We start from the raw sequence: 21,531 nt of genomic DNA, 5'->3' as shown, positions 1-21,531 counted from the left end.
CTCCCAGGCGTTTCTCTCAACTTAGCTCATAATCAAAGGTCACAGCTCCTTCTGTTACATCACAATAATACATACATTGAAACAGATTGCAAACTGTAACCAGCATACCAGTACCAGGTACATTCTGTTTAGATTTGTAGTATTCCCTAAAACACTACAGTTCCATAGATTGTAATCACAGATGTATACAAAAATGTGTGCAGGAACCAATTGCAGAAAACCATCCTTACCACACTTCATATTGTGAGTACAGTCAGCAAGTCAGCTGAATCCACCCTTCAGACCATGTGTGGACAATCCTCAGCTCCTCAGAGTCAGCAGCGGCTGAGCATCATGCGGGCATCAGCCATCGACAGTGCTTCCTTATTGCCCTAACAATTTGATTAAGTTCAATGAAAATTAGTTCTGCCTGGCAAGTGCAGAGTGGCTGAGAAGTGGATTACAGCCATTCACTACTCCCCGGTCCTCCACAGCTTTTATTTCAAAGACTAAAGGATTGAGGGTCTCAGAAATGACACTTGGAGAGCTCCATGGTAACCGTCTACTGTTAATTCACATATGTTCACATGATCTCACACTATTAGCGCTCACCAGCTAGCTATGGTGACAACTTTCTTTAGCTAGTTAGTTGCATTCGATTTTTTGGTACAAATATGTGCAATGTGTACAGTTATCCACAAACCAATGGTAACATTGCAGATTATAAATAAAAATGGTTTGTGGATATTTTGTGACGAAGGAGAGGCTTACAACAGGTTTGCTAGGGCTCAGTGGGTTTTGGTGAGAAAACACTCAATGTAAAACATAACTAGCTTGACAAGAACATTTTACAAGATGCCTTTAAAACCAGTACCATAAATTAGCCATAAATAGTGGCCTGGGCCTTTATTTACCTCAGTGGCAGAACCAGGCCTTTATAGGCTTTATTTCCCATTCCTCAGTTAAAGCTGCAGTATGTAACTTTTATAAAACCAATTTTTTGAGAAAGATATAAAGACGCTTTAGGTTGGAAGCTTGAAGAGGGTTGAAGATTGTTAGGTCTAATTCCTAGAGTCCCAAAGCGTCCCAAAGCGTCCCAAAGTGTATTTGACACCCAGGGACTGAGACTCAACAATCAACTGTCTTTCTCGACTATGATTGGTTGTTTTCATTCAGGCCCGGTGGATTCTTGCTTTCTTACTTTACTTTTAAAGTCTAACCAGATGTTGCATATGAATTATTTCTACCTTGACCGGACGTTGCATAATAATTACTGCTTACTTAATCAGCATCATATTTTGAAGCTCAGGGGCAATGACCCAGCTACAGTATTGGATGAGTTTGGAGTGAGAACGTGTTGGTACTTACGTATGGAAGACATTTCCATGCTGTCTGTAACATCTTACTGTACATTGTTAGAAGTACTGCAGGGTTGAATGCAGATGTCCACTTTTTAGTGTCACTCTATGTCCTTTGTTCTATTCCAACAACTCCCCAACCAGATGTTTTGTCTCCCTGAACCCCAAAGAGTTTATTGTTGATGTTATCAAAGTTTCAAATTTTTGTAGGATTTGATCATTTCAGAATCAACTAGGCACTGTATTCTCCTGCCTGACAGTAGTATAGACACCACCTCCAAGTGATCAGGTTAGACTTTATTTAGTTTAGTTTATTTTAATTGAGTTTGTTCTGTTAGATTGAAAACAACAGCAGCATGGACAGTATGTTAATCTTAAAGTGAATCAAAGGTACCAAATCCCCTCTCTCTTACAGGTACTCTCCCTCCTCCTTCATCCTCCATGTAGAGGGAGGGAGAGGTAGGAGTTGGGGGTGGGGGCTAGCAGCTTAATCCTTCTCATTTTGCTGCATGGCTGCTGTGATGCCTCCAGCCATTGAACAGGAGGAAGGGGATTTTCCAGCAGCTCATTTCTGGGGGGTTTTAGTGCAGCATTAGTGCAATTTGCAGCCCATTTTTCACAATATCAGTATGTGTGCCACAGTGCAGAAACGTGAAGCCACTGAGCATGTGTTTTCACGTCTTAAGAGCACACTGCGAGTTTTCTCCTTGGCCGCACTTTTATTATGGTCACTGAACCTCTGAGGGTTTGTGCAGAGTGGCTCCAGGAATCAGTCAGCTGTGGTTCCATGACCTTCAATTATGTCTCTGAACAACTCCAGGAACCACGTTCCGATGGAGAGCTTCTGCGTTGTGGCATACTGGTGCCTGCTTCTTCTTTTTTTCTTTTTACACAGTCTGTGCAAACACACAGAAGTGAGATTTAGTGTGCTTTGGCATGATTCAATATACAGTCCAACAGTGACTTGGCCTTCCTTTTATTATGTCTTCCTTTTTGCCATATGGGCAAACTGCAACATAAAGAAGCTTCTTAATCCATCTGGTGTTCATTTGCATGACCAGACAGGAAGTGATTTTCAAATAAACCTCAGCTGCCACTTAACCCATGGAAACCACGTATTACCAACATCAAATGGATGAACCTGTCCAAATATTGTTGATATAATTCTTTTGCCATTTCATGCTTTATTTGATTTGATTTTATTCAGCATGGAATCTGTAATATATTATGTATACAGACACCTCACTTCCCTCCCCACCCATCCAAACGTGTCTTGTGAATTGACTGATTACTTGTAACCGTTGATAGCGCAGCTGTGAGTTTCAGGGGTGTGTGTGAGTGAAATGTAACCAGCTGTAAGAAAGAAACCTCATTTACAATCACAACTACATTTGTAACAATACATAGACTGTGAAATATCCAGCTGGATAACATGACTGTCACCAAAAATATGTCATCTTGTCTAGTATGACGTCTGTCATGGAGGAAAAATAATAATTTATGCTATTGAATTATTAACTTGAAATGAAATGGCATTGAAGGCATTTCAGCATATGTTTAAAGGATAAACATTGTTCAACAAGGCAAAGTCATTCATTTAGCTCTGCAGTAACATGAGCAGTGGCTGAGGAACCCTGTTAGTGGCAGGTTAACAGCTCAGTTCCCACTCCCTTATTGCAGAGAGAGACAGAGCAGGGACCCCCTACTGCCTGATCACTTGAATTGTGCTACTAACATAATACTTTTAACAGAGCTAGCTAATCTTGGTTAATTCAGCAACAGACCTCATGTATAGTTTAAAAATGTGACGTCTTTAATTCTGTGTTTTATGTATTCTGTTTACCCTTCTCCTTTTTTGTTTTAACCTCTTACTTTGATAAAAGCCCTTCTCAGGAACGCTGTTGTCAGTTAGCATCCTCTATAGATATCTGGTACCTGCATCGACAGCTTTTTTCTAACCTGTCTGCGTTTCCTGTATCCGTCCCTGTCAAAGAAACCATAAAGAAATACATGTTAACATTGGGTTGCATATTAAATAGAAATAGGGTGCACATATCAAAATATTATTTTGACAATTGGGGCGAAGTGCAATATGCAGATTGCAGAGACTGCAGTGATTTGAATAATAGCATTATAATGAAGTGCTGTAGTGCTGCAGAGATGCTCTGGCCTACAAATCTTGTTCTCCAGATTTAAGAAAATGTCACATCATCATGATTTTACTCATTTGTTCAGGGAAAACCTAATTTGTGGAGCAAAAATGATCATTCCCACCCTAATCATGATACATATTACAATTGCAATATCTATTATATCTAATCTAATATATCTAACATATCTACCTAATATATCCAAATAGTTGCAATATGATGTTTTTACCATATCGTGCAGCCATAATATTAAACTGGGCCTACAGCTAGACAATATATATTAGACTCATTATGTTGTGTATTTTCAGACATGTTTTAATTTGTGAAAAAACACTTGATGATGAAAAATGATCAAACAATAACTCTGTGGGCCCCCTGCAATAAGACCCTGACCTTATACTAATATGTTCAGACACACATATACCACTTTGTAGACTAATGCAGTGCAAGTTATTAGACCATGGACAATTGAGATGAGCTGCTTAGATTTAATGTCAGTTAATGTACGAAACAAGTTGACTTCCTTCAGTTTTGATCTGTTGTGTTATCTTTTTTATTCCTTTTAAACAGACATTAAATATTGTTTTTTTAGCTCTTTTTTAATTGGTGTGCACTGTTTTCCATGATACTTGCCGGGATTGGTAGTCTAGACAGGAATGGGAAAAAACGAACATATTTGTTTATATAATTTGTTTATTTAATTAACATAATTTCCCACAAACCCTAGGCTGTTGTGGGTCAAAGGTCACCAGCTACGCAAACTGTCAAGTGGCGAGCTACGAGATTGAACAGGGATGGCTGAATGGTGCAGACATTTTTACAGCTTTGAGGTTTGAAAGACATCATGGATGTGGAGACACTGTTAGGGTGATGTGTATTAACTACTGTCTCAACTTATTTCATGGGAGCTGTAGTTTGAATTGAATTAGAATGCTCATTGCATATCTTTTGTTAAGGCCATAAAGGTTGCTGAAGCACATACTAGTAGCAAACTATTAAACCTCAAGAACATGTTTCACTTGAACTCCTTGCCTGGAGATGACGTAACGACTTTGGTGCTCTGTTCGATCTGAACAGAGTCCTTGTGTATGTGTGAGTGAATCACTGAGTCAACTCCTGGTGGTTCAGAGTACAGCTCTTGGCTTCATCACCACATCTGAAGTTCATTTCTGTTGAATTAAAGTGAGCAGAGTTTTTACCTTTCACTTTGCACTCCTAAAATGAACCAAGTCAGCAGTCTCAGATCCTAGCGCCTGTTAATCAGAGGAGTGCTCACGCTATACTTTCAGTGTGTCTTTATGAGTCTGACTTTATTGGTGAGTGATGCAGTGGTGCAGCTGTAATTGTGGTGTAAAATGCTGCTTAGTGTCTTTATTTTGCTTTCACAGTGAATGCATGTTTTACAGCTGTGTTAAAGATAAATGAAACACTTTGAAAACTCCTTGTTCATGACAAACCATTTGCAAGGGCTTCCTTTACAGAGTGAACATTTCACACCTGCTTACCATTGAATGTTTGTTTTACACATGCTCCACACATGTCTGATGCCTCGCCTTTAGCCTGCTGCTGTTGTTTGTGTTGCAGGCTGGTCAAAGACGCGCCCTGGGATGAAGTTCCTTTGGCACACTCTTTGGTCGGGTTTGCCACCGCTTACGACTTCCTGTATGAGTACTTGAACAAGGGCCAGCAGGAGCGCTTCCTCCAGGTGATCGGCAACGCGTCACGCCTCATGTACGAGAAATCCTACGTCCGAGGCTGGGGCTTCCAGTACCTGCACAACCACCAGCCCACCAACTGCGTGGCTCTGCTCACAGGAAGCCTGGTTTACATGACCCAAGGTTAGTGGATGGGGATTCATGGCTTTGTGATGTGTATGAGATGGAAATGTTGGTCAGAATGTCTGTCCAATACTTTGGCAGGTTTCCCACACGTCCTGGAAAACATGGACATTAAGATATCCTGGAAAACCCGTCACTCACTCATTCTGAAGAAAAATGTCTTGTTGTTGTGGTTAACGGCTGCTAACAAACATCCAGAAACACCTTACGTAAAACAATGCTCTCCCCCCATTCTCCTCCATAATGAAACAAACACTTTGTAGCACGGAGAGAGCTTTTTGAAACACTGAAAATGGATGTCCTTTATATGGTAGAACAGTGTTTACAGGCACACGACCTCTGCATGCAACTGCCATAAAGAGATAAAAAGTAATAAAGAGTGTCCCCAGAGGATGTTCCCCAGTGTTTTCCGTGACCCCCTAACTCTTCCTCCTTTAAGGACTTTCCATTAGAGTCAGACAATGCCTCGCTGACTTACATTTCCATTTCCAGTTTAAACACACCGAGTTTTGCCACACCAAAGATCTCCAGAGTATGGCCGCAGTGCCCGACTGCATCCAGTGCGGTGATGTGTCACCCAACCCATTCCCCCTTCTCCCCCCCAGACAAGCTTGTGTTACCAGACTCAACTCCTGTCTGTACAGAGCAGGCAGACAGTCTCTGTGTTCAGCTCTCAGTACTTCCGTAGCTTGTAACTGAATCTTTGGTTTGTTTCTGTCCTGCGTCTCTGATGTACTTTAACATATGTGCTTTATTATCCTGTTTCACGCTCCCTTTCAGCTGTATAGGAGTTGAGTTACTGCTGATGAAAAACATTTTCTGATTTTGCTGCTTCATTATGAAAGCTAAAACAAAACAACCCAAACTTTTTTGTGAAGAATTTATAGGAAATGAAATGTGTTTACCATCAAATTGACGGAGTTTAGTTAGCGGCTATTCTTAAATAAAAACGAGTCTCCATACTGCAGGGAGGAAGGTGTAACGTCGCTCCCTATCTTCATTCAGTCTCTACATTTTGGTAAGGCTTTAAAAACAGCAAAAGCATTAGCTCCCAACCCCAGCACGTTTGTATGAATGTGTAATGAACATTGCAGCCTGTAAGGGTGACTAGAAGGGGTTTTGTGTTTTGCCGGTGTAATAATAATCAACACTTGGTTGCCATGGTTTCACTGAGGTGGCTGATATTTAGTTTGCTTTATGCCCTTTATCATAACCTGTATATCTGCTAGCTTCAACTGTCTCAGTTGACCTCCTTCACTGGTTCCAGCTCTGTGGAGTTTACAGGTTGGAGTTAAAACCTGTCCGGCATTAAGAAGCTTCAACTCAGCCAGAGGAATTTCATTAGTCTGGTTTTCACTGTGGAGGTTTAGTTTCACATGGTCTTTAGACTGGTTTACAGGATTTCCACCCTGCTAAGGATACAGTTGTGGGGGCCTTACAGTAAAAAAATTCAGTTTTGACATAGAGTTTTAGATTTTGAGATATTAAATATTGTCACAGTCATTGTCAGTTTTAGCTCACAGTAATAATTGAACACATTCTTTACCAAACTATAAGGGGCTTGGTGACACTGTTCTGGACCATATTTGCTTATCTTGTCCACAATTGGCATATTCAGATATTTTGTCTCGATTAACAATCCAAAGATGTTCACAATGATATGAAACAGAAAGTCAGCAGGAGTTAAAAAAAGACTAAAATCATTTATTCATAGTTGTTGATAATTTTCTGTCAATTAACTAATGGATGAATTGCCTTCAGTTTGACTTCATTTAGTGAAAGTACTTTGTCCTTTAACCTCGTGTGCAGATGTGTAAAGATGTTTTCTTATGTAAATAGTTCATAATTAGGGATGGAAAGATTCAGCTTATCAGCACGGTTCTTTGTCAATTCCCTTATTGAGCCCTGATCAATTTTGTGTTTGGAAAAAGCACAGGTTTTCAGGTATATATAACCTTCTGAAATCTCTGGCTTTACAAATTGGCATTGGCTGAAATATTCCAGTGCTTACTTAAAGTGGAAAGCATTTTTACACCAGCTGGTCGTACTCCAAAGGACAAAACAGGAGTCTATATTACGCCCCCCTGAGGATTATCCTTTCATTATTGCAACATTCTTATTGCTTAAGAGTCGTGTTCAACAAAACATTGCTCCAATAACACTATGCATCATTCTTGAAAGAATTTAGGAGTCTTGGATTTACGGGATATGTTGGCTGAAACAAAACAGTGAAGAACTGTTTCTGTAGAACTTTACGGAATAGGTTACCAGTTAATTATCTCTTTATCTATAAGGATTGCTGTTGCTAGATTTTGTGCTGACTCATTCATGACACACTTGTTGCAGCAACATCTGTACAGAATGATATTACACATCGAAAACGCAGGATGGTACCATTGCCTTGATGACATATCCCAATTGATTTCCAGTAGAGCTGCTAGAGCTAGAGATTATTTCATTAGTCAATCAGTCTATCAACGCAACAATAATCAACATTGATTTATTGAGTCAAGATGCCAAACTTTCTCTCGTTTCAGTTTAAATGTGATGTGAGAGTTGATGGTTTTACTTGATAGTAAAGTGAATATTTTAAGATTTTGGATTGTTGTCTGACAAAACAACACATTTCATGTCATTTGAATGTCCAAATGTCATTTTATAGACAAAACAATTATTTAATTAATCCTCAAAATAATCTGCAGATTAATCAATAATGGAAAAAGTCAGGAAAATATAATTATTGCACAAAATCAAATCACATGTTGAAATTGAAACATTTTGTACCAGATTTGTTTGTTACCTACTCCTTTGGGACTATTTCTCTCTTTACTTCTTGTTAATGTATGTTACACACATTTAGACATTTGACTGACTTAAATTGATCTCACATGGTGAGAAAGTGACTGGAGTTTCAGTGCAGTGAGCCCGTGGCTATCTGCCGGAACTGCACTAATCCTTTGTCATTGTTCTTGTGATGAGGTTCTCCACACTATCTGTCACATTCTGCATTGGGCGACATGATTATTCTGCTTAATGTTTGTGTTTGCCTCTATATCCTGCCTTAAATACTGTGTGTAGCAGCAGGGAAAGGCCATGACAAGGTGAATGTCTGCAGTGCAGCTCGCTTCACTTGCATGGATTAGATCTTTGGTACAACAGATCCAGTCCTGATGTGAACTAAATGACAGCTGGCTTACAGAGAACCACTGTGGTCACAGTGGTTTTATTTGAGACTTTTTTTTGCAGAGTGCAACAACAGGCGCAAATCTGTGTGGATACTCTGGAGAGTTACAGCCTGACCTCTCTTTGCTTCATTTCTCTTTGTGTTGAGCCCAGGAAAAAGTGAGTTTGCTCCAGCTCAGCCTGTCTGCGTTACCTGGGGACGGGGCCGTGCTCAGCCACTGCTTGGGTGCTTTGTTTGTAACAGATTGTATTTGTTAAAAGTGTGCTTTACAGCAGGCCTCAAGCAGGAATGATAGTTTCATACCTAGCAGGGGTGAGAATATAGCCTCTTAAAAGATTGCTAACACATGATTTGCCATGATTAAAAAAAACTCATTTTCGCTGCTTAGCAGCCTCACTCAGGTGTCACATGTAACACTGCACAGAGTCCTGACCACATCCCATTAGCATATATTATTCATTTCCTGTGCAAAGAGATGACATTACGTCCAAATATTATTCTGTCAAGATGGCTGTGAATGAATGGAAAGTTTCCAATAAGCGCTGCCAGAAATGAAGACTGTCTTTTTCTTCTTTTTCACTGGTTATCTGACAAAGGCTTTAAGCCCATTGCTGATAGTGTTCAGCAGGTTTTTCATTAGTTTGTGCCCTAAAGTAACATGCTCTTACAAACACTCACTGAAATTAGAAATAAGCATGCTGTCGTGGTTCTCAGGATGCTCTGACAGATTTAGATAAGAAGGCAGCAGCAGCTTAGAGAAGTGCATTCCAGATGCATGTGTTTGCTTGTTGGTGCCTTGAAGCTGAATGTTTAATTGGACAGAACTGTGCACAGCTCATCTACAGTGAAGCCCATTTCCCCTGACTGTCACATCCTTCCCACTGGACACCCACACTGTAATGTCTGCCAGAGTATGTGGACCAGACGTCCCGGTTTGTCTGGGACTGTCCCGGTTCCAAACTAAGTGTCCCGAGTCCGAACAAATATCTGACTGTAAAACACAAAAATCTCCCGGTTTTCAACGTTCACTACCAAACTGTCCCAGTTTGCCCCACAATTAAAATAATATTCAGAATTGTATAGGCTGCGTATTATAGATATAGATATATAAAACAATTGAATTGAACTTTACTTGAACTCACCACTGCGTTTCAGGAATATCTTTATCAGATTTTTTACATTTAATTCAAGTAGCAGATACACATAAGGGATGTCACAGTTTTTCAATCTCATTTTATTTATAGCACAAAATATGTGGCTTCAAAATGTTGGGCTAGTTTTTCTGAGTAGCCTAGCTTGTAGTGTAGCTTGAAGCTAAAGGTGTGGTGTTGCTGCAGTTGAACCCAGGCAAATGAGGAGTAGCTTTCAGCTGCATTTTCAAAATTAAGTAACTTCTGCTTACACATTAGATTAGATAGACAGATAGATATAACTGCATAAGGGACATTCCTGACTTATTTCACTGAGTTTTATGACTCCTCAGTACTTTTTAGCACTTTCCTATAATTGTCACTTGAGACCACAGTGGCCTCTGGAAAATGAGACTGGCAGGACAAACAATAAGAAGACATGGACATTATGAAAAGGTTCATGAGAATTTGGTAATGGCAAATTTGATCATTTTGGTAATGGCAAGTGTTTGAGTAGGACAGTCAGACGGACTTATTCCACATCACATGACTGTCTCTACCCCACAATTGAGCCTTCAGCCTTTTGGAAACATTGTATTCCATTAGTGACTCTGTGCAACCCCAGTCGGTCAGTTCTAAGATCCTTTCAATTACACTCCATCAGCCGTGTGTATGTTCTCATGCGCAGACAAACTGGAAGAGCAGAGGGTGAGTCAAAGAGCGTTATTGGAAATAACAAATCCCTTGACCTTTCGCAGTCCTCTGAACTGCAGGGTGACGGTCCTCCCAGGAGTTAACACACACACTTTCACCTAAAGCGTGGAGGCAAAATGTGTGCTGATGGTTCTGGGTGTCCAGACCCAGCACCCTGGCTAACAGCATGAGAGACAGTCAGCCTGACAGCAGCATTATCCCCTCTGCTAGTCATTAGGCAAACGAGACACATTATCAGACTTTGGAAAACGGAGGAAGTTAGAGTTGAAACCAGAGAGTTACAGTACGCTGCATTAATGTGATGTAGTTTGTCTGGTATGTGTTTTCCTTTTATGTGGCTTTACGTGATGATTCCCTTTTTGTTTCTCTTTTTTTGTTGACGTCGTTGGTGTATGCGGTAATTGCTGTGGTGTAGTTACATGTTCGGCACTGTCACCAGTTTCTATGGATTTTGTGTTGTTGCCATTGGAGTTGTTTTCTTTTTTTTTTTTTTGTGTCACTGTCTATGTGGCAGAGGAGTTATCTCAGGAAAGACCTACTTTACAGAGTGTAATGTGAATCATTTTCAACAGCTGGCTACAGAAGTGCTGACTCTAAAAGCTCAATGAGCCCACAGAGAATTCTCACTAAATATGCAGTTCCCAGGAGCATTTTAACCTCTTGTGTTTGGGGTTTCCTGCCCCCCAAACTCTGTTCTTATCTATCTCGTTTGCAGGCTGATATAAAGCTGTTCAGTGTTGCAAGAAGCCAAAAAAGTTTTATTTAAGTTTGATAGAATGATCTTTCACACTGCGGAGCCCAAGAGCAATAGAGACTTGATTGTGGTGGAGCTGTTAACTTCCGCTTTAGCTTCCTCTAAAAAAAAAAAATAATAACAGTGAATAAAGTAAGTGTCTTGATGTGAATTAGTTTCAGTGTATAAAGAACAAAATGTCCATCTACATTATAATGTGGCATTGTTACTGTAATGTAGACAATAGCTTAAAATGAAGAGTAGATTGTAGCTTCACTAGCTAATGAGTTTCAAATTAGTTTCCTTAACACTTACTTAAAAAACAAAAATACATATTTTGTCATTTGAATGATTTAATGATTGAATTAACTTTGACTGAACATTTCTCCGGCTCTGGTAGTCCAGAACACTGACGAAGATGTTTATTTTTCTCACAGAGCTGTCGTAAGAATTTAACTTAATCCGTTCAAATGTTCACATCATTTTTTTTCTTAAAGAGTCTTGAAGCCTGCCTCCTCTGAAGTGTGGCCCACGACTGAGCGCTGGTGAAGTTCTGTTTGTGTGAATATGGTCTTTCTGTGTGCCAGGAGTTCCTGTTTGATGGTAAATACCGGCTCTGTGTAGGCCAGCAGTCCCCAAGCCCAAACCAAACACTGTTGGGGACGGCTCCAGTGGGCGGACTGGGGCGGCTGGGCGGGGGCTGGCCAGTTACCGCTGATGGCCCCGGGATTCCTCAAAGAACTGTGGCTGGAGTGTTTATGCGGTTGCTTGTTCTTATAGTAAACTCTGTGTGTGATCCAGTGTGTGTGAGAGAGAGAGAGTATACATAGTGCAGTGTGCCATAGTGGTGTCACGCTTTCCATAGCCGCAGCTAAATGTTGTGTGGAAGGTTTCTTTAGGTAACAGACTGATGTTGTTTGCTGTTAGGCTGTTTTTCAGTTCCATTAGAATTAGACATAACACACACGCAAATGCTGTAAAACAAGATTCTGTAATACACAGTCTTTCCAGGCCTGAAAGTATTCTCAACAAGCTGAGCACTTTCACGCCCCCTGCTTGCAGAGAGGATTGCTGCTCTCCAACTTAGTACAGAGTATGTTGTATGATATCTGTATCTATGAATCTGTGGGCAAGGGACAAGATTTTAGTATTGCAAGCATTCTTGCTACTGTTTGTAGTCTGTTTGTAGTCCAAGTAGTATTGACCAATCACAATTGAGCGGGCTTTGGTTGCATGCAGTCTGTGTGCAGAGCAAAAGAGGCGGAGCACATTGGCCAAACCTCGGAACCAATCGGCTATCGCCTGTCAACAGTTTAGCGTTTTATGAATGTACATTCATATGCAGATATGTGTTTATAGAGATTAGCCAAAATGCTACTGGGCTGCATCTAAAGTTGCAAATCGGACTGTAAACAATGACCGGCACACAAATAAAGGAAGTCCTGGCCTATAGTGAAGATGCACTTCAAGCATCTGTTCATACTCAAAGTACAAATAACACTGCTGAAAGGTGCCATATTGTGTGCCCTCTGTCGAACTGACACAGAGACAGCGATGAACCTGGTCGCTCACACCCTGTTCACTGTTTGTAGATACACACACCAAGGGATTATGTTTGTGTGTGTCTATACATTGTTTTTTAGGGAAATCCTGCATAGTATGCCTTCACATTAATACTGTACATCACATACCCAACACATACGCTTTAAAAAGCTGCTCCCTGCAAGTTTATTTTCATGTCACACTGAATTTAATTATTTAATAAAATGTAGAGAAAACCCAGTCCCACATCCAAAACACTAAGGAATCCTCAATTTCCGCAGCAGATCATTACAGTATCATATAACATGGGCAGAAACTGAACTGATGCAACCCTTTGAGCAAACAAAACAAACAATGGAGGAACTGGGAATCGATGTATTTAACCTGTGAAACCATCTCACCTCCCTGTGTTCCAGGGTACCTCCAGGAGGCCTACCTGTGGACCAAACAGGTCCTGTCCATCATGGAGAAGTCCATGGTCCTTCTGCAGGATGTGACGGACGGCTCCCTGTATGAAGGAGTGGCCTACGGGACTTACACCACTCGCTCTCTGTTCCAGTACATGTTCCTGGTGCAGCGCCACTTCGCCGTCAGCCACTTCGACCACCCCTGGCTCCTTAAACACTTCGCCTTCCTCTACAGGACTATCCTGCCCGGTAACTGTCACTTCACCTGCTGTGGGCCAGCACACTTGTTGACTTTTTAAAAGGCTGTGAAATTTATGTGATACTGTTTCCTCTGCAATGGATATATTTAGGCAGCCAAATACAGAGCAGGTCAGCAATCTGTGTGTAAGTGTTTACTTAGCTATGAATGGCTGACTCATCCAGTTAATCCTTACTGGAAAGCTCTATTCCAAAAGTTGGACACATTAGATTAGATGTGAAAATAACCTCAGGCCGCCACATTGGAGAGTAGCTTCTCCTCTGAGCTGATATGGGGTATGCATGCGTGCAGTTATTACCTTCCTGGATGCCTTTCAAAGCTGAGACCTGCAGGGATCTGTGGCGTCCTGGAAGTTTGGACTGAAGGTCAGGGGGAGGGCAGCAGCAGAGGAGGGGCCCCTAGGTCAAGCTTGGACATTTTGCAGCCCCCTGCCAACAGTTTCTGTATTGTGGCTGAGCGGCACTGCTGCACTCAGAAAGCACCTCTAATTACATCAGCCAAGAGGGCCACGGCTCCGGAGCCACAATAGCAGCTACACCAGACAGGGACACAAGGCCAGATTTAACTGCCCCCGTAGCAGCCCAGATGATTGCTGTCCCCTCACTGTCTGTGTGTGTGTGTGTTTTTGGTTGTGTGCAGACGGCTGACAGAAAGCAAATGGTGATCAGAGTGTAACACTGGAAAATAGGAAATCTTCTGAAGAAAAACTGCTCACTTTTTCTGAAACACTGCAGTTAAAACAACTGTCACCATGTTAAAACGTATATGCGAGTAACAGTTCAAATTGCAGTACTTAAAGGCAGTTTAAGCTGAGTTAAAAGTGAAAGTGAAATAAGCAGATAAGAGGAGCAATAAGTGGAAGTGCTGCTCAGTGGAGGGGTGACTCTTCAAGGTTTAATGGGCAAAAAGGTTCACAAATGTAAGTTGCATGGCGTTGGATGATTGCGCATCCTTGAAGTGGGTAAGCACTGAAGTGAATGAAAGTTAAATCTCTCCTTCCACACCAGATGGGAATCCTTGCTCTCTTATCAGTGAGCTTCTGCTGAGCACTGTTGTGCTTATAGACTGTAAATTTAGGATTTGAACGGGTCAATACACTGAAGAAAAAGTGACAGGCCTACACAGTTGTCACACTTTATGTATTTACTTTATATACTGGAAAAAAATCTTTCATATCAGCCTATATCAGAGGACATACGCCAATACCGATACTAGGGCTGTAATATAAAAAAATATTGTATCGAGATATTTTGTTTTGTAATATTGTATCAATTCTCAAAAACACTGCGTTGGGTTTTGTGTTTAAACCCCCAACTGCTAGATAGCAGTGTCATAAATGTAAAGTGAGGGTAGTGAGGGAGTTTGTGCATATGGTGGTGTGTTCTTTATACAGTTTTCCTAAAATGAGATTTTTTTTAAAGAAATATATTGAATCATGACCCCTGTATCGTGATACATATCGTATTGCCTGACTATTGCCAATACACAGATCTACCCGATACCGATATGTCTGCGACTGATAGCGGCCGATGGATTGGACTCTATTATTATTATTAAGGACTATACTGCAGGTTAAGCATGGGTTGTTTGATGACATGGAGCTCTGGTGTTAGCAATACAGGTTTTAGCAGTTGCCCTGTCAGCTCTATGTATGCTGTGAGAGGACAGCAACTATATGACACTTAACATTCATTCAGTCTTTACTCTTCAACTCCTAGCATTATCTCAATGCCGTCAGGAATAGTGCAAAAAGACTTTCTGTTGCAATTTCTGTTTATGATTGTTTTCAGTTGACAAATGATTAACTGTGATTACATACTGCAGTTGCTATAGCTGGTTTCTAAGAACCCCCTCAACACCAGAGTGCAAGGTTTTCCTTACATAATTACAGAGGACAAAACAATTTGCGCCTGGTTTGGGACTGAGCTGGGTCACAGCAGAGGGGACTGAGGTTCATGTAAGGGGGGGACACTTCTGTCACACATTCATGACCACAGGCCAGATATTTTGTACTGAGCTGTGTGTGGTAGTGTGTAGGAATTTACAAAGAATTCACATATAGGTTTAAGTGATATTTTTATGCATGTATGGCACTACAACAGTCAGCACATCAGCGTTTTATGTGTCATGTGTTGCCATTATTTACGATAGCCAGTATTTCTGCCTGACACCACTGTGAACGGCCACCGCTGAAGTTGTCCTCTCTGTGTTCTCACTGTCTCACCAGGGTTTCAGCGGACTGTAGCCATTGCAGATTCCAACTACAACTGGTTCTACGGGCCGGAGAGCCAGCTGGTCTTCTTGGACCGCTATGTGTTGCGTAATGGCAGTGGAAACTGGCTGGCAGATCTGATTCATCAGAATAGGGTGATGGAAGGGCCAGGGCAGGCTGGGAAAGGCCAGCGATGGTGTACTCTCCACACAGAGTTCATCTGGTGAGCTACTGAATTTGGTTTCATAATATTTCATAGGGAATACTTGACTGCAGTTTTTTCTGTTTAGTTATAAATAACAGGGAAATGTACCCCGAAACCATTCTGTTGGGAAAGCATATTTTTTTTCATGCCTCACATTTTGGGCTGTATTTCTTGCCCTGGTTGAACTAAACTAAATCTAATGTCTAATGACTATTTTTATGGTAAATTATGTTTTCGGTTAGTCATTTAAACTATCCTCTGATACTTTTAAAGATATGCGCATATTTGCTTTCTTGCTGGGAGTTAGTTAAGAGGATCAATATCAGTCTTATATGTGTAAGACAAAGCCAGCAGACGATTAGTATAGCTTAGCATAAAGACTGGAAGCAAAGGAAACCGCCTATCACAAATGTAAAGCTCATTAATATACACATTATAAGCTGTTTGATTCATCTGCATAATTACCATTTCACATTAAGTTTTTTGTACAAAGTCAGGTTAGCTGTTTCCTTATCCATGGAGTCTTTAAGTTGAGCTATGCTAACTGCCTGCTGGCTCTAGCTTAATTTGGATATGAGGGTGGTATTGATCTTGATCTGTAGTATTGAATAGATATGTTCTGATACCATTTTTTCTTTCCCAATACGATCCAAATATCCAACTTTTTGTATTGGCCAATACAGAGTACTGATGTGATGTGTGCGATAGATAGGGCGGGTCATGACTTAACTATCCTAGGAAAATAAATGGCTAAGTGGGACATAGCAGGGTTCCACTTGAGGGATAAAACATTTGTTGGTATCAGCTTTTAGGCAGTATTGGAGCAACTCTTCTATTGACCCTTGAAAGTAGCAAGCTTAGGGTTGTCAAAAGGCATCTGGGGAAAACACATAAGTATGCTACGTGTACATGAGGTAGTATATAATAATCACTGTAATACCTTAAAACTCCACCAGTGGTTGCTTTTCATCCATCTGATATGTGTCCTCTCATGCCGTTCTGCAGGTATGACCCAGGCCTAAATCCCAAGCCTCCTTCAGATTTTGGAACATCCCAACTCCACTACTTTGAGGACTGGGGTGTGGTGACGTACGGCAGCACTTTGCCTGCAGACACCAACCGCTCCTTTCTTTCCTTCAAGTCAGGGAAACTGGGGGGACGCGCCATTTTCGACATTGTTCACAAGAACAAGTACAAAGAGTGGATCAAAGGGTGGAGGAACTTTAACGCTGGCCACGAGCACCCTGATCAGAACACTTTCACGTTTGCACCCAATGGTGTCCCATTTATCACTGAGGCACTGTATGGACCCAAGTACACTTTGTTGAACAATGCAGTGTTGTTTGGCGCGGCCATGTCAGGGAGCTGCTTTAAGCCATGGGCTGGACAGGTTACAGAAGCCTGTGACTCCAAGTGGTTGAAGTACAAGGTGGGGTTGGCGGCTGATACCCAGGGCAGAGTAGAAGCTGCTATGGAAAGACAGGGAATGGTCTTCATCCGTGGTGAGGGACATTCCGCCTATAATCCAGAGCTGAAGATCAGGAGCTTCCAGAGGAACTTGCTCCTCCTTCACCCACAGCTCCTCCTCCTTGTGGACCACATCCACCTGGATCCAGACAGCCCAACCAGGGCAATGAGTGCCTTCTTTCACAACACGGAACTTCCATTCCAAGGTACAAAGATAGATGGTGTTCATGGAGCGTTTGTATCACATGGTGAAGATAAATATAAGATGTTCTGGATGGATGACACAGGCTACAGTAACAAGGGAGTGGTAGGTTACTGGAATTACCCTCGGGGGTACCCATACAATGGCTCTAACTATGTGAACGTCACAATGCCACTGCGGTACCCTCACACCAGGGTGGCCTACATTTTCTTTGGACCAGGTGTGGATGTACAGAGCTTCAGCTTGCGTGGCGATGACCAGAGAGTGGATATTTACCTGGCCACCAAGGATCACACCTATACCATCTACCTGCTGACTGGAGAGGTCACCAGCAAGCCTCTGTTTGCCATGGTGCTGCTGGACAACAAGAAGATCGTATTCGAGAAGGCGGCGGCAGCAGCAGGGGACAGCTCGCCCGAGGAAGTCGAGGAATACGTCAATGTGATGGAGGATAACCTCCAGCACGTCAAGCCTGTCTTCCAGCAGATGGAGAGACACATCCTAGGGCGAGTTCTCAACACGGCCAGCTTCCGTAAGACTGCAGAGCGTCTCCTCCAGTTCTCCGACAAAAAGAAAACAGAGGAGGTCATCGAGAAGATGTTTGCGATGTCTAAGAAACAGGGCAAGAGCAAAGGGGGGAAGAGAGTGAACCTCGGAGAGAAGCTCTCTGAGAGTCTACCTGACATCTTTGCACAGATTGAGGTGAGTGAGAAGAAGGAGAGACAGAGGACATCAAAGCGGACATATGAGGACAGTCCAGAGGAGGGAGATGCAGACTCGCGGGCCTTTATGGACTACACAGACGGCCGCAAAAACAGAAAGGGGGCTTTTGTCAAGGGCCGCAAATTCAAGGAGGTTCACATGGTGGCCACGGCAGGGAGCGAGGGTCTCTCCAGCACAGCCTCCTACATCAGACTCTTTCTCCTCCTGAACACCGCCACCTTCTTCCTGCTGCTGGCTGTGATACTGACTCGCTTTCAGAGGGGTCGAAGCTTGCACACGCAGAGATGTTTCTACACCATCCTTCTGATCGACTGCTTCATCTTACTGTACCTCTACTCGTCCTGCTCTCACACACAGTGCTAACATCGTGACACACCTCAGTCTGAGCCAGATCTTATGCCAGAATATTAGGGCTACTTTTAGAAAAAGATTTAAGATTTCGAGAAAGTTATAATTTTAAAAGCGGTGATATTTTGAGAATGAAGTTGTAAATTTGCTAGAAAAAAAATCTTATGTTATGAATGTTTTTAATTCATAAATTAAATAATAATTCATAAAAGTATAATGTTACGAGATGCTTATTTAAATGCTTGTTTATACTTAGTCTGCGCAGACTTTTCTTATAAATTTACAATCTTCATACATTATGACTTTTTCCTCCAAATTAGGAACTTATACTAGTAATATTAATTTTATCTTTAATAATATGAATTTTATTCCCTTATGACTTTTTTCTTCCAATTCTAGGTTTATTTTTATATTATGATTTTTTCCTAATCTCTTTCTTCTAATAGTTTTACTTTTATTCTCGTAATATTATGACCTTTATTATCGTGATTTTATGACTTTTTTCTTAAAATGATGGGTTCATTTTCATATTATGATATTTCTCTAATAATATTAGGACTTTTTCTAGAAAGTACAACATTATTCTCCTAATATTATGATTTTCTCTCGTAAGGCCAATTTTCTTTTATATATCCCAAAATGAAAAATTTGCCTCAGTAGGATTTAAGTATCTGTATTCTTATAACATTATGACTTTTCCCCATAATATTATGACTTTATTCTTTAAATTTCAGGGTTTTTTCTAACAGTTGCTCTAATACACATAAGATCTACCTAATGGGTGTTCAGGAAAAACAACTGATTCCAAATAGGAATTGATGAATTGCCAAGATGAAAACCAGACCACCTCTGATGTAATAAGCTTCTGTGGAGCTTTAGAACCGAGTCTGTGTGAAGTTTGTCCTTTGTAGTGTTCAGAGGTCCTGCCTTGTATCAAAGATCTCAAGGTTAGCCACTATTATAATACAGTTGCCTCATCTGTACTTGAGATTGATTCTGTCCTCACAGTTCATAGAAATACATTTAAATGTATATATGTGAAAGCAAGATATATTTTTATGGTCTCTTTTTTTACCATTTGTAAATAAAATTACTACGTGCATAGGTGTGTATCCATTGTGTGTTGTGTCAAGTGAATGTGTGAACTCAAAAACGTATGGCCAAGACAACTCAATGCACTGCAGCTTTGGCTAAAGAACATTTAGCATTTAGGTAACACACATATTTAGCATGTATAAGCAGTATATAAATAAAAAAAAAAATATATATATATACATATATAATACATTATTTAAAAACAAACAACAGCAAGCAGAAGTGTTTAGTGTTGTATTTGTTAGCGGCTGCTCATAACTCCTCACGTGGACACCATCAAACAGCTCGGCCATAGACCTTTTCTCAAAGGGCGTTTTGACATGTTACAGCAGGAAAAGCAGAGGTGTAAATAATGAATGAATGATGGCTGAATTCCATTCAGCTGCTTCAGTGTCGATCCTGGTATCGTTCACGTTGGCTCGAAGAGAACAGAGCCACTGTTAATGTTATTACACTTGTCCAAATGTCTGCTACAAAAAGCAGCTAGCACTAGCCTTTTCTATATGTACTAACATGCTCATCAGTTTTAATGTCGCTGCGTGTCATATGGGGTGGATGGTAGAGGTGGCAAAGGTTCCCATGTTAATGTGCAAGTGTTCACATCATACAACTCAACATTTGTATAACTGCAGAGTGGGTTATGGTGGTTAAACATACTGTGCACAATAAAACACCATATATATTACATTTTAGGTGGATGTAAGACAGCCATGTTTGCTATGAAGGTATCGTATTCTGAAGCAGCACGTCGGATTCATCAGAGATTTCAGAAAAGTCATAAGAATTCTGTTTACAAGTTGGAAACTGGTGAAATGAACGCATCAGTGCTCTTATTGTGGTGCAACGTAGTTCTGTTGCAGCTGATGTTTCTTAATATGCTTACATTTCCAGCACATTTCTCTTGCTTTATTTATTTGCCGCATTTATTTATAAATGCGGCGTGTTGTCAAAGTGAAGATCTTTTCTTCAATTCAAGGATAACATCAACGTTCTTTATTTTTCTTTTTGTCAACAAAGCTCATAAGACCTAGACCAACAACGTGTTAGTCCCTCTCAATGCTTCTCCCTGCCTTTTCTCTCCGCCCCAGGTGAATCTTCAGTATGACTGGAAAAGGCTCAGTCATTTCCTAAAACAGCTGGTCACTGTAGTTTTTATCAAAGTTAACTCAAACAGGAGGTAACAGTACATTTGTCTGGAAATATTTTCAGCAGCAGATAAAGACTTGTTTGTTCCTCTAGTGAGTATGTGGGGCAGCCCGATGGTGTATGTGGCACTGAGTCAAAATAAACTACAGTTGTGTGTTCATGGTAATAAAGGAATTTGTCCCCCAATAGCACAGTAGTGGTGTTTCCATCAGCATGTATTTTGATGTGCATTTGAATGGATCTCAACAGGAACGGTTGGTGGAAAACAACAAAATTCTAAACAGTTCCACAATAATGTTTTTACACTCGCTTGAAGGGATTATAAAATACTCTTAATGGTAGCTGGAAAAAAATGTCTTCTGACATAACGAACACGTAACTGATGAACTGTTTCTGCTCCTAATAACCGCAGTGGTAATGATTTGCATTTTCTTTTGCAGATTTATATGAGATTTTGCAGATTTACACAAAATTCAGATAAGATGTTCTATACATTTGGATGGAAACACAGTTAGTGTGGCTCACTGATGTGTTTTTGGTGGAGCTCTATGGCACAGAGGAACATCAGGCTTTGATACTCACATGCGCCCTTTGGGCCAGTTCGGAGCCAGTGACTAATCTCAAACCAGTTGTATTTCGACAGCCAAAGAGCGGGCTTTAGGCCAGGGAACCTGGGTCCAGCATGGCACCCACACTTTGTGAGTCTAGAACCAAGAACTATTATTACCATTCCATCAGGGTCTTCTGGAATGGCGCCGGCGACAACGGCAGCTCCTATCATTGTTATAGTTTTAGTGTGTTTTCACTGTGTTTTTCATCATCATCATCACAGGGGACTT

The 21,531-nt window shown here is 41.0% G+C and overlaps 1 protein-coding gene across 3 annotated transcripts in view; it reads left to right on the top strand.

The window, feature by feature from the left end:
- Positions 1–19,565, top strand: part of dse (dermatan sulfate epimerase) — a 26,102-nt gene extending 6,537 nt beyond the window's left edge. For all 3 annotated transcript variants that reach the window (XM_035678803.1, XM_035678801.1, XM_035678802.1), the window contains 4 exons: positions 5,072–5,325; positions 13,045–13,284; positions 15,522–15,729; positions 16,717–19,565. In XM_035678803.1, the coding sequence (XP_035534696.1) occupies positions 5,217–5,325; positions 13,045–13,284; positions 15,522–15,729; positions 16,717–18,466 (2,307 nt within the window). In that variant the 5' untranslated portion in view covers positions 5,072–5,216 and the 3' untranslated portion in view covers positions 18,467–19,565. The remainder of the gene's footprint in view (positions 1–5,071; positions 5,326–13,044; positions 13,285–15,521; positions 15,730–16,716) is intronic.
- Positions 19,566–21,531: the final 1,966 nt, after the last annotated feature.

The sequence above is a fragment of the Morone saxatilis genome, unplaced genomic scaffold (assembly GCF_004916995.1).
Source record: "Morone saxatilis isolate NCDOM2014 unplaced genomic scaffold, NCSU_SB_2.0 Contig7, whole genome shotgun sequence".
Taxonomy (NCBI): Eukaryota; Metazoa; Chordata; class Actinopteri; family Moronidae; genus Morone; species Morone saxatilis.
This window is presented reverse-complemented; position numbering and strand designations above follow the sequence as displayed.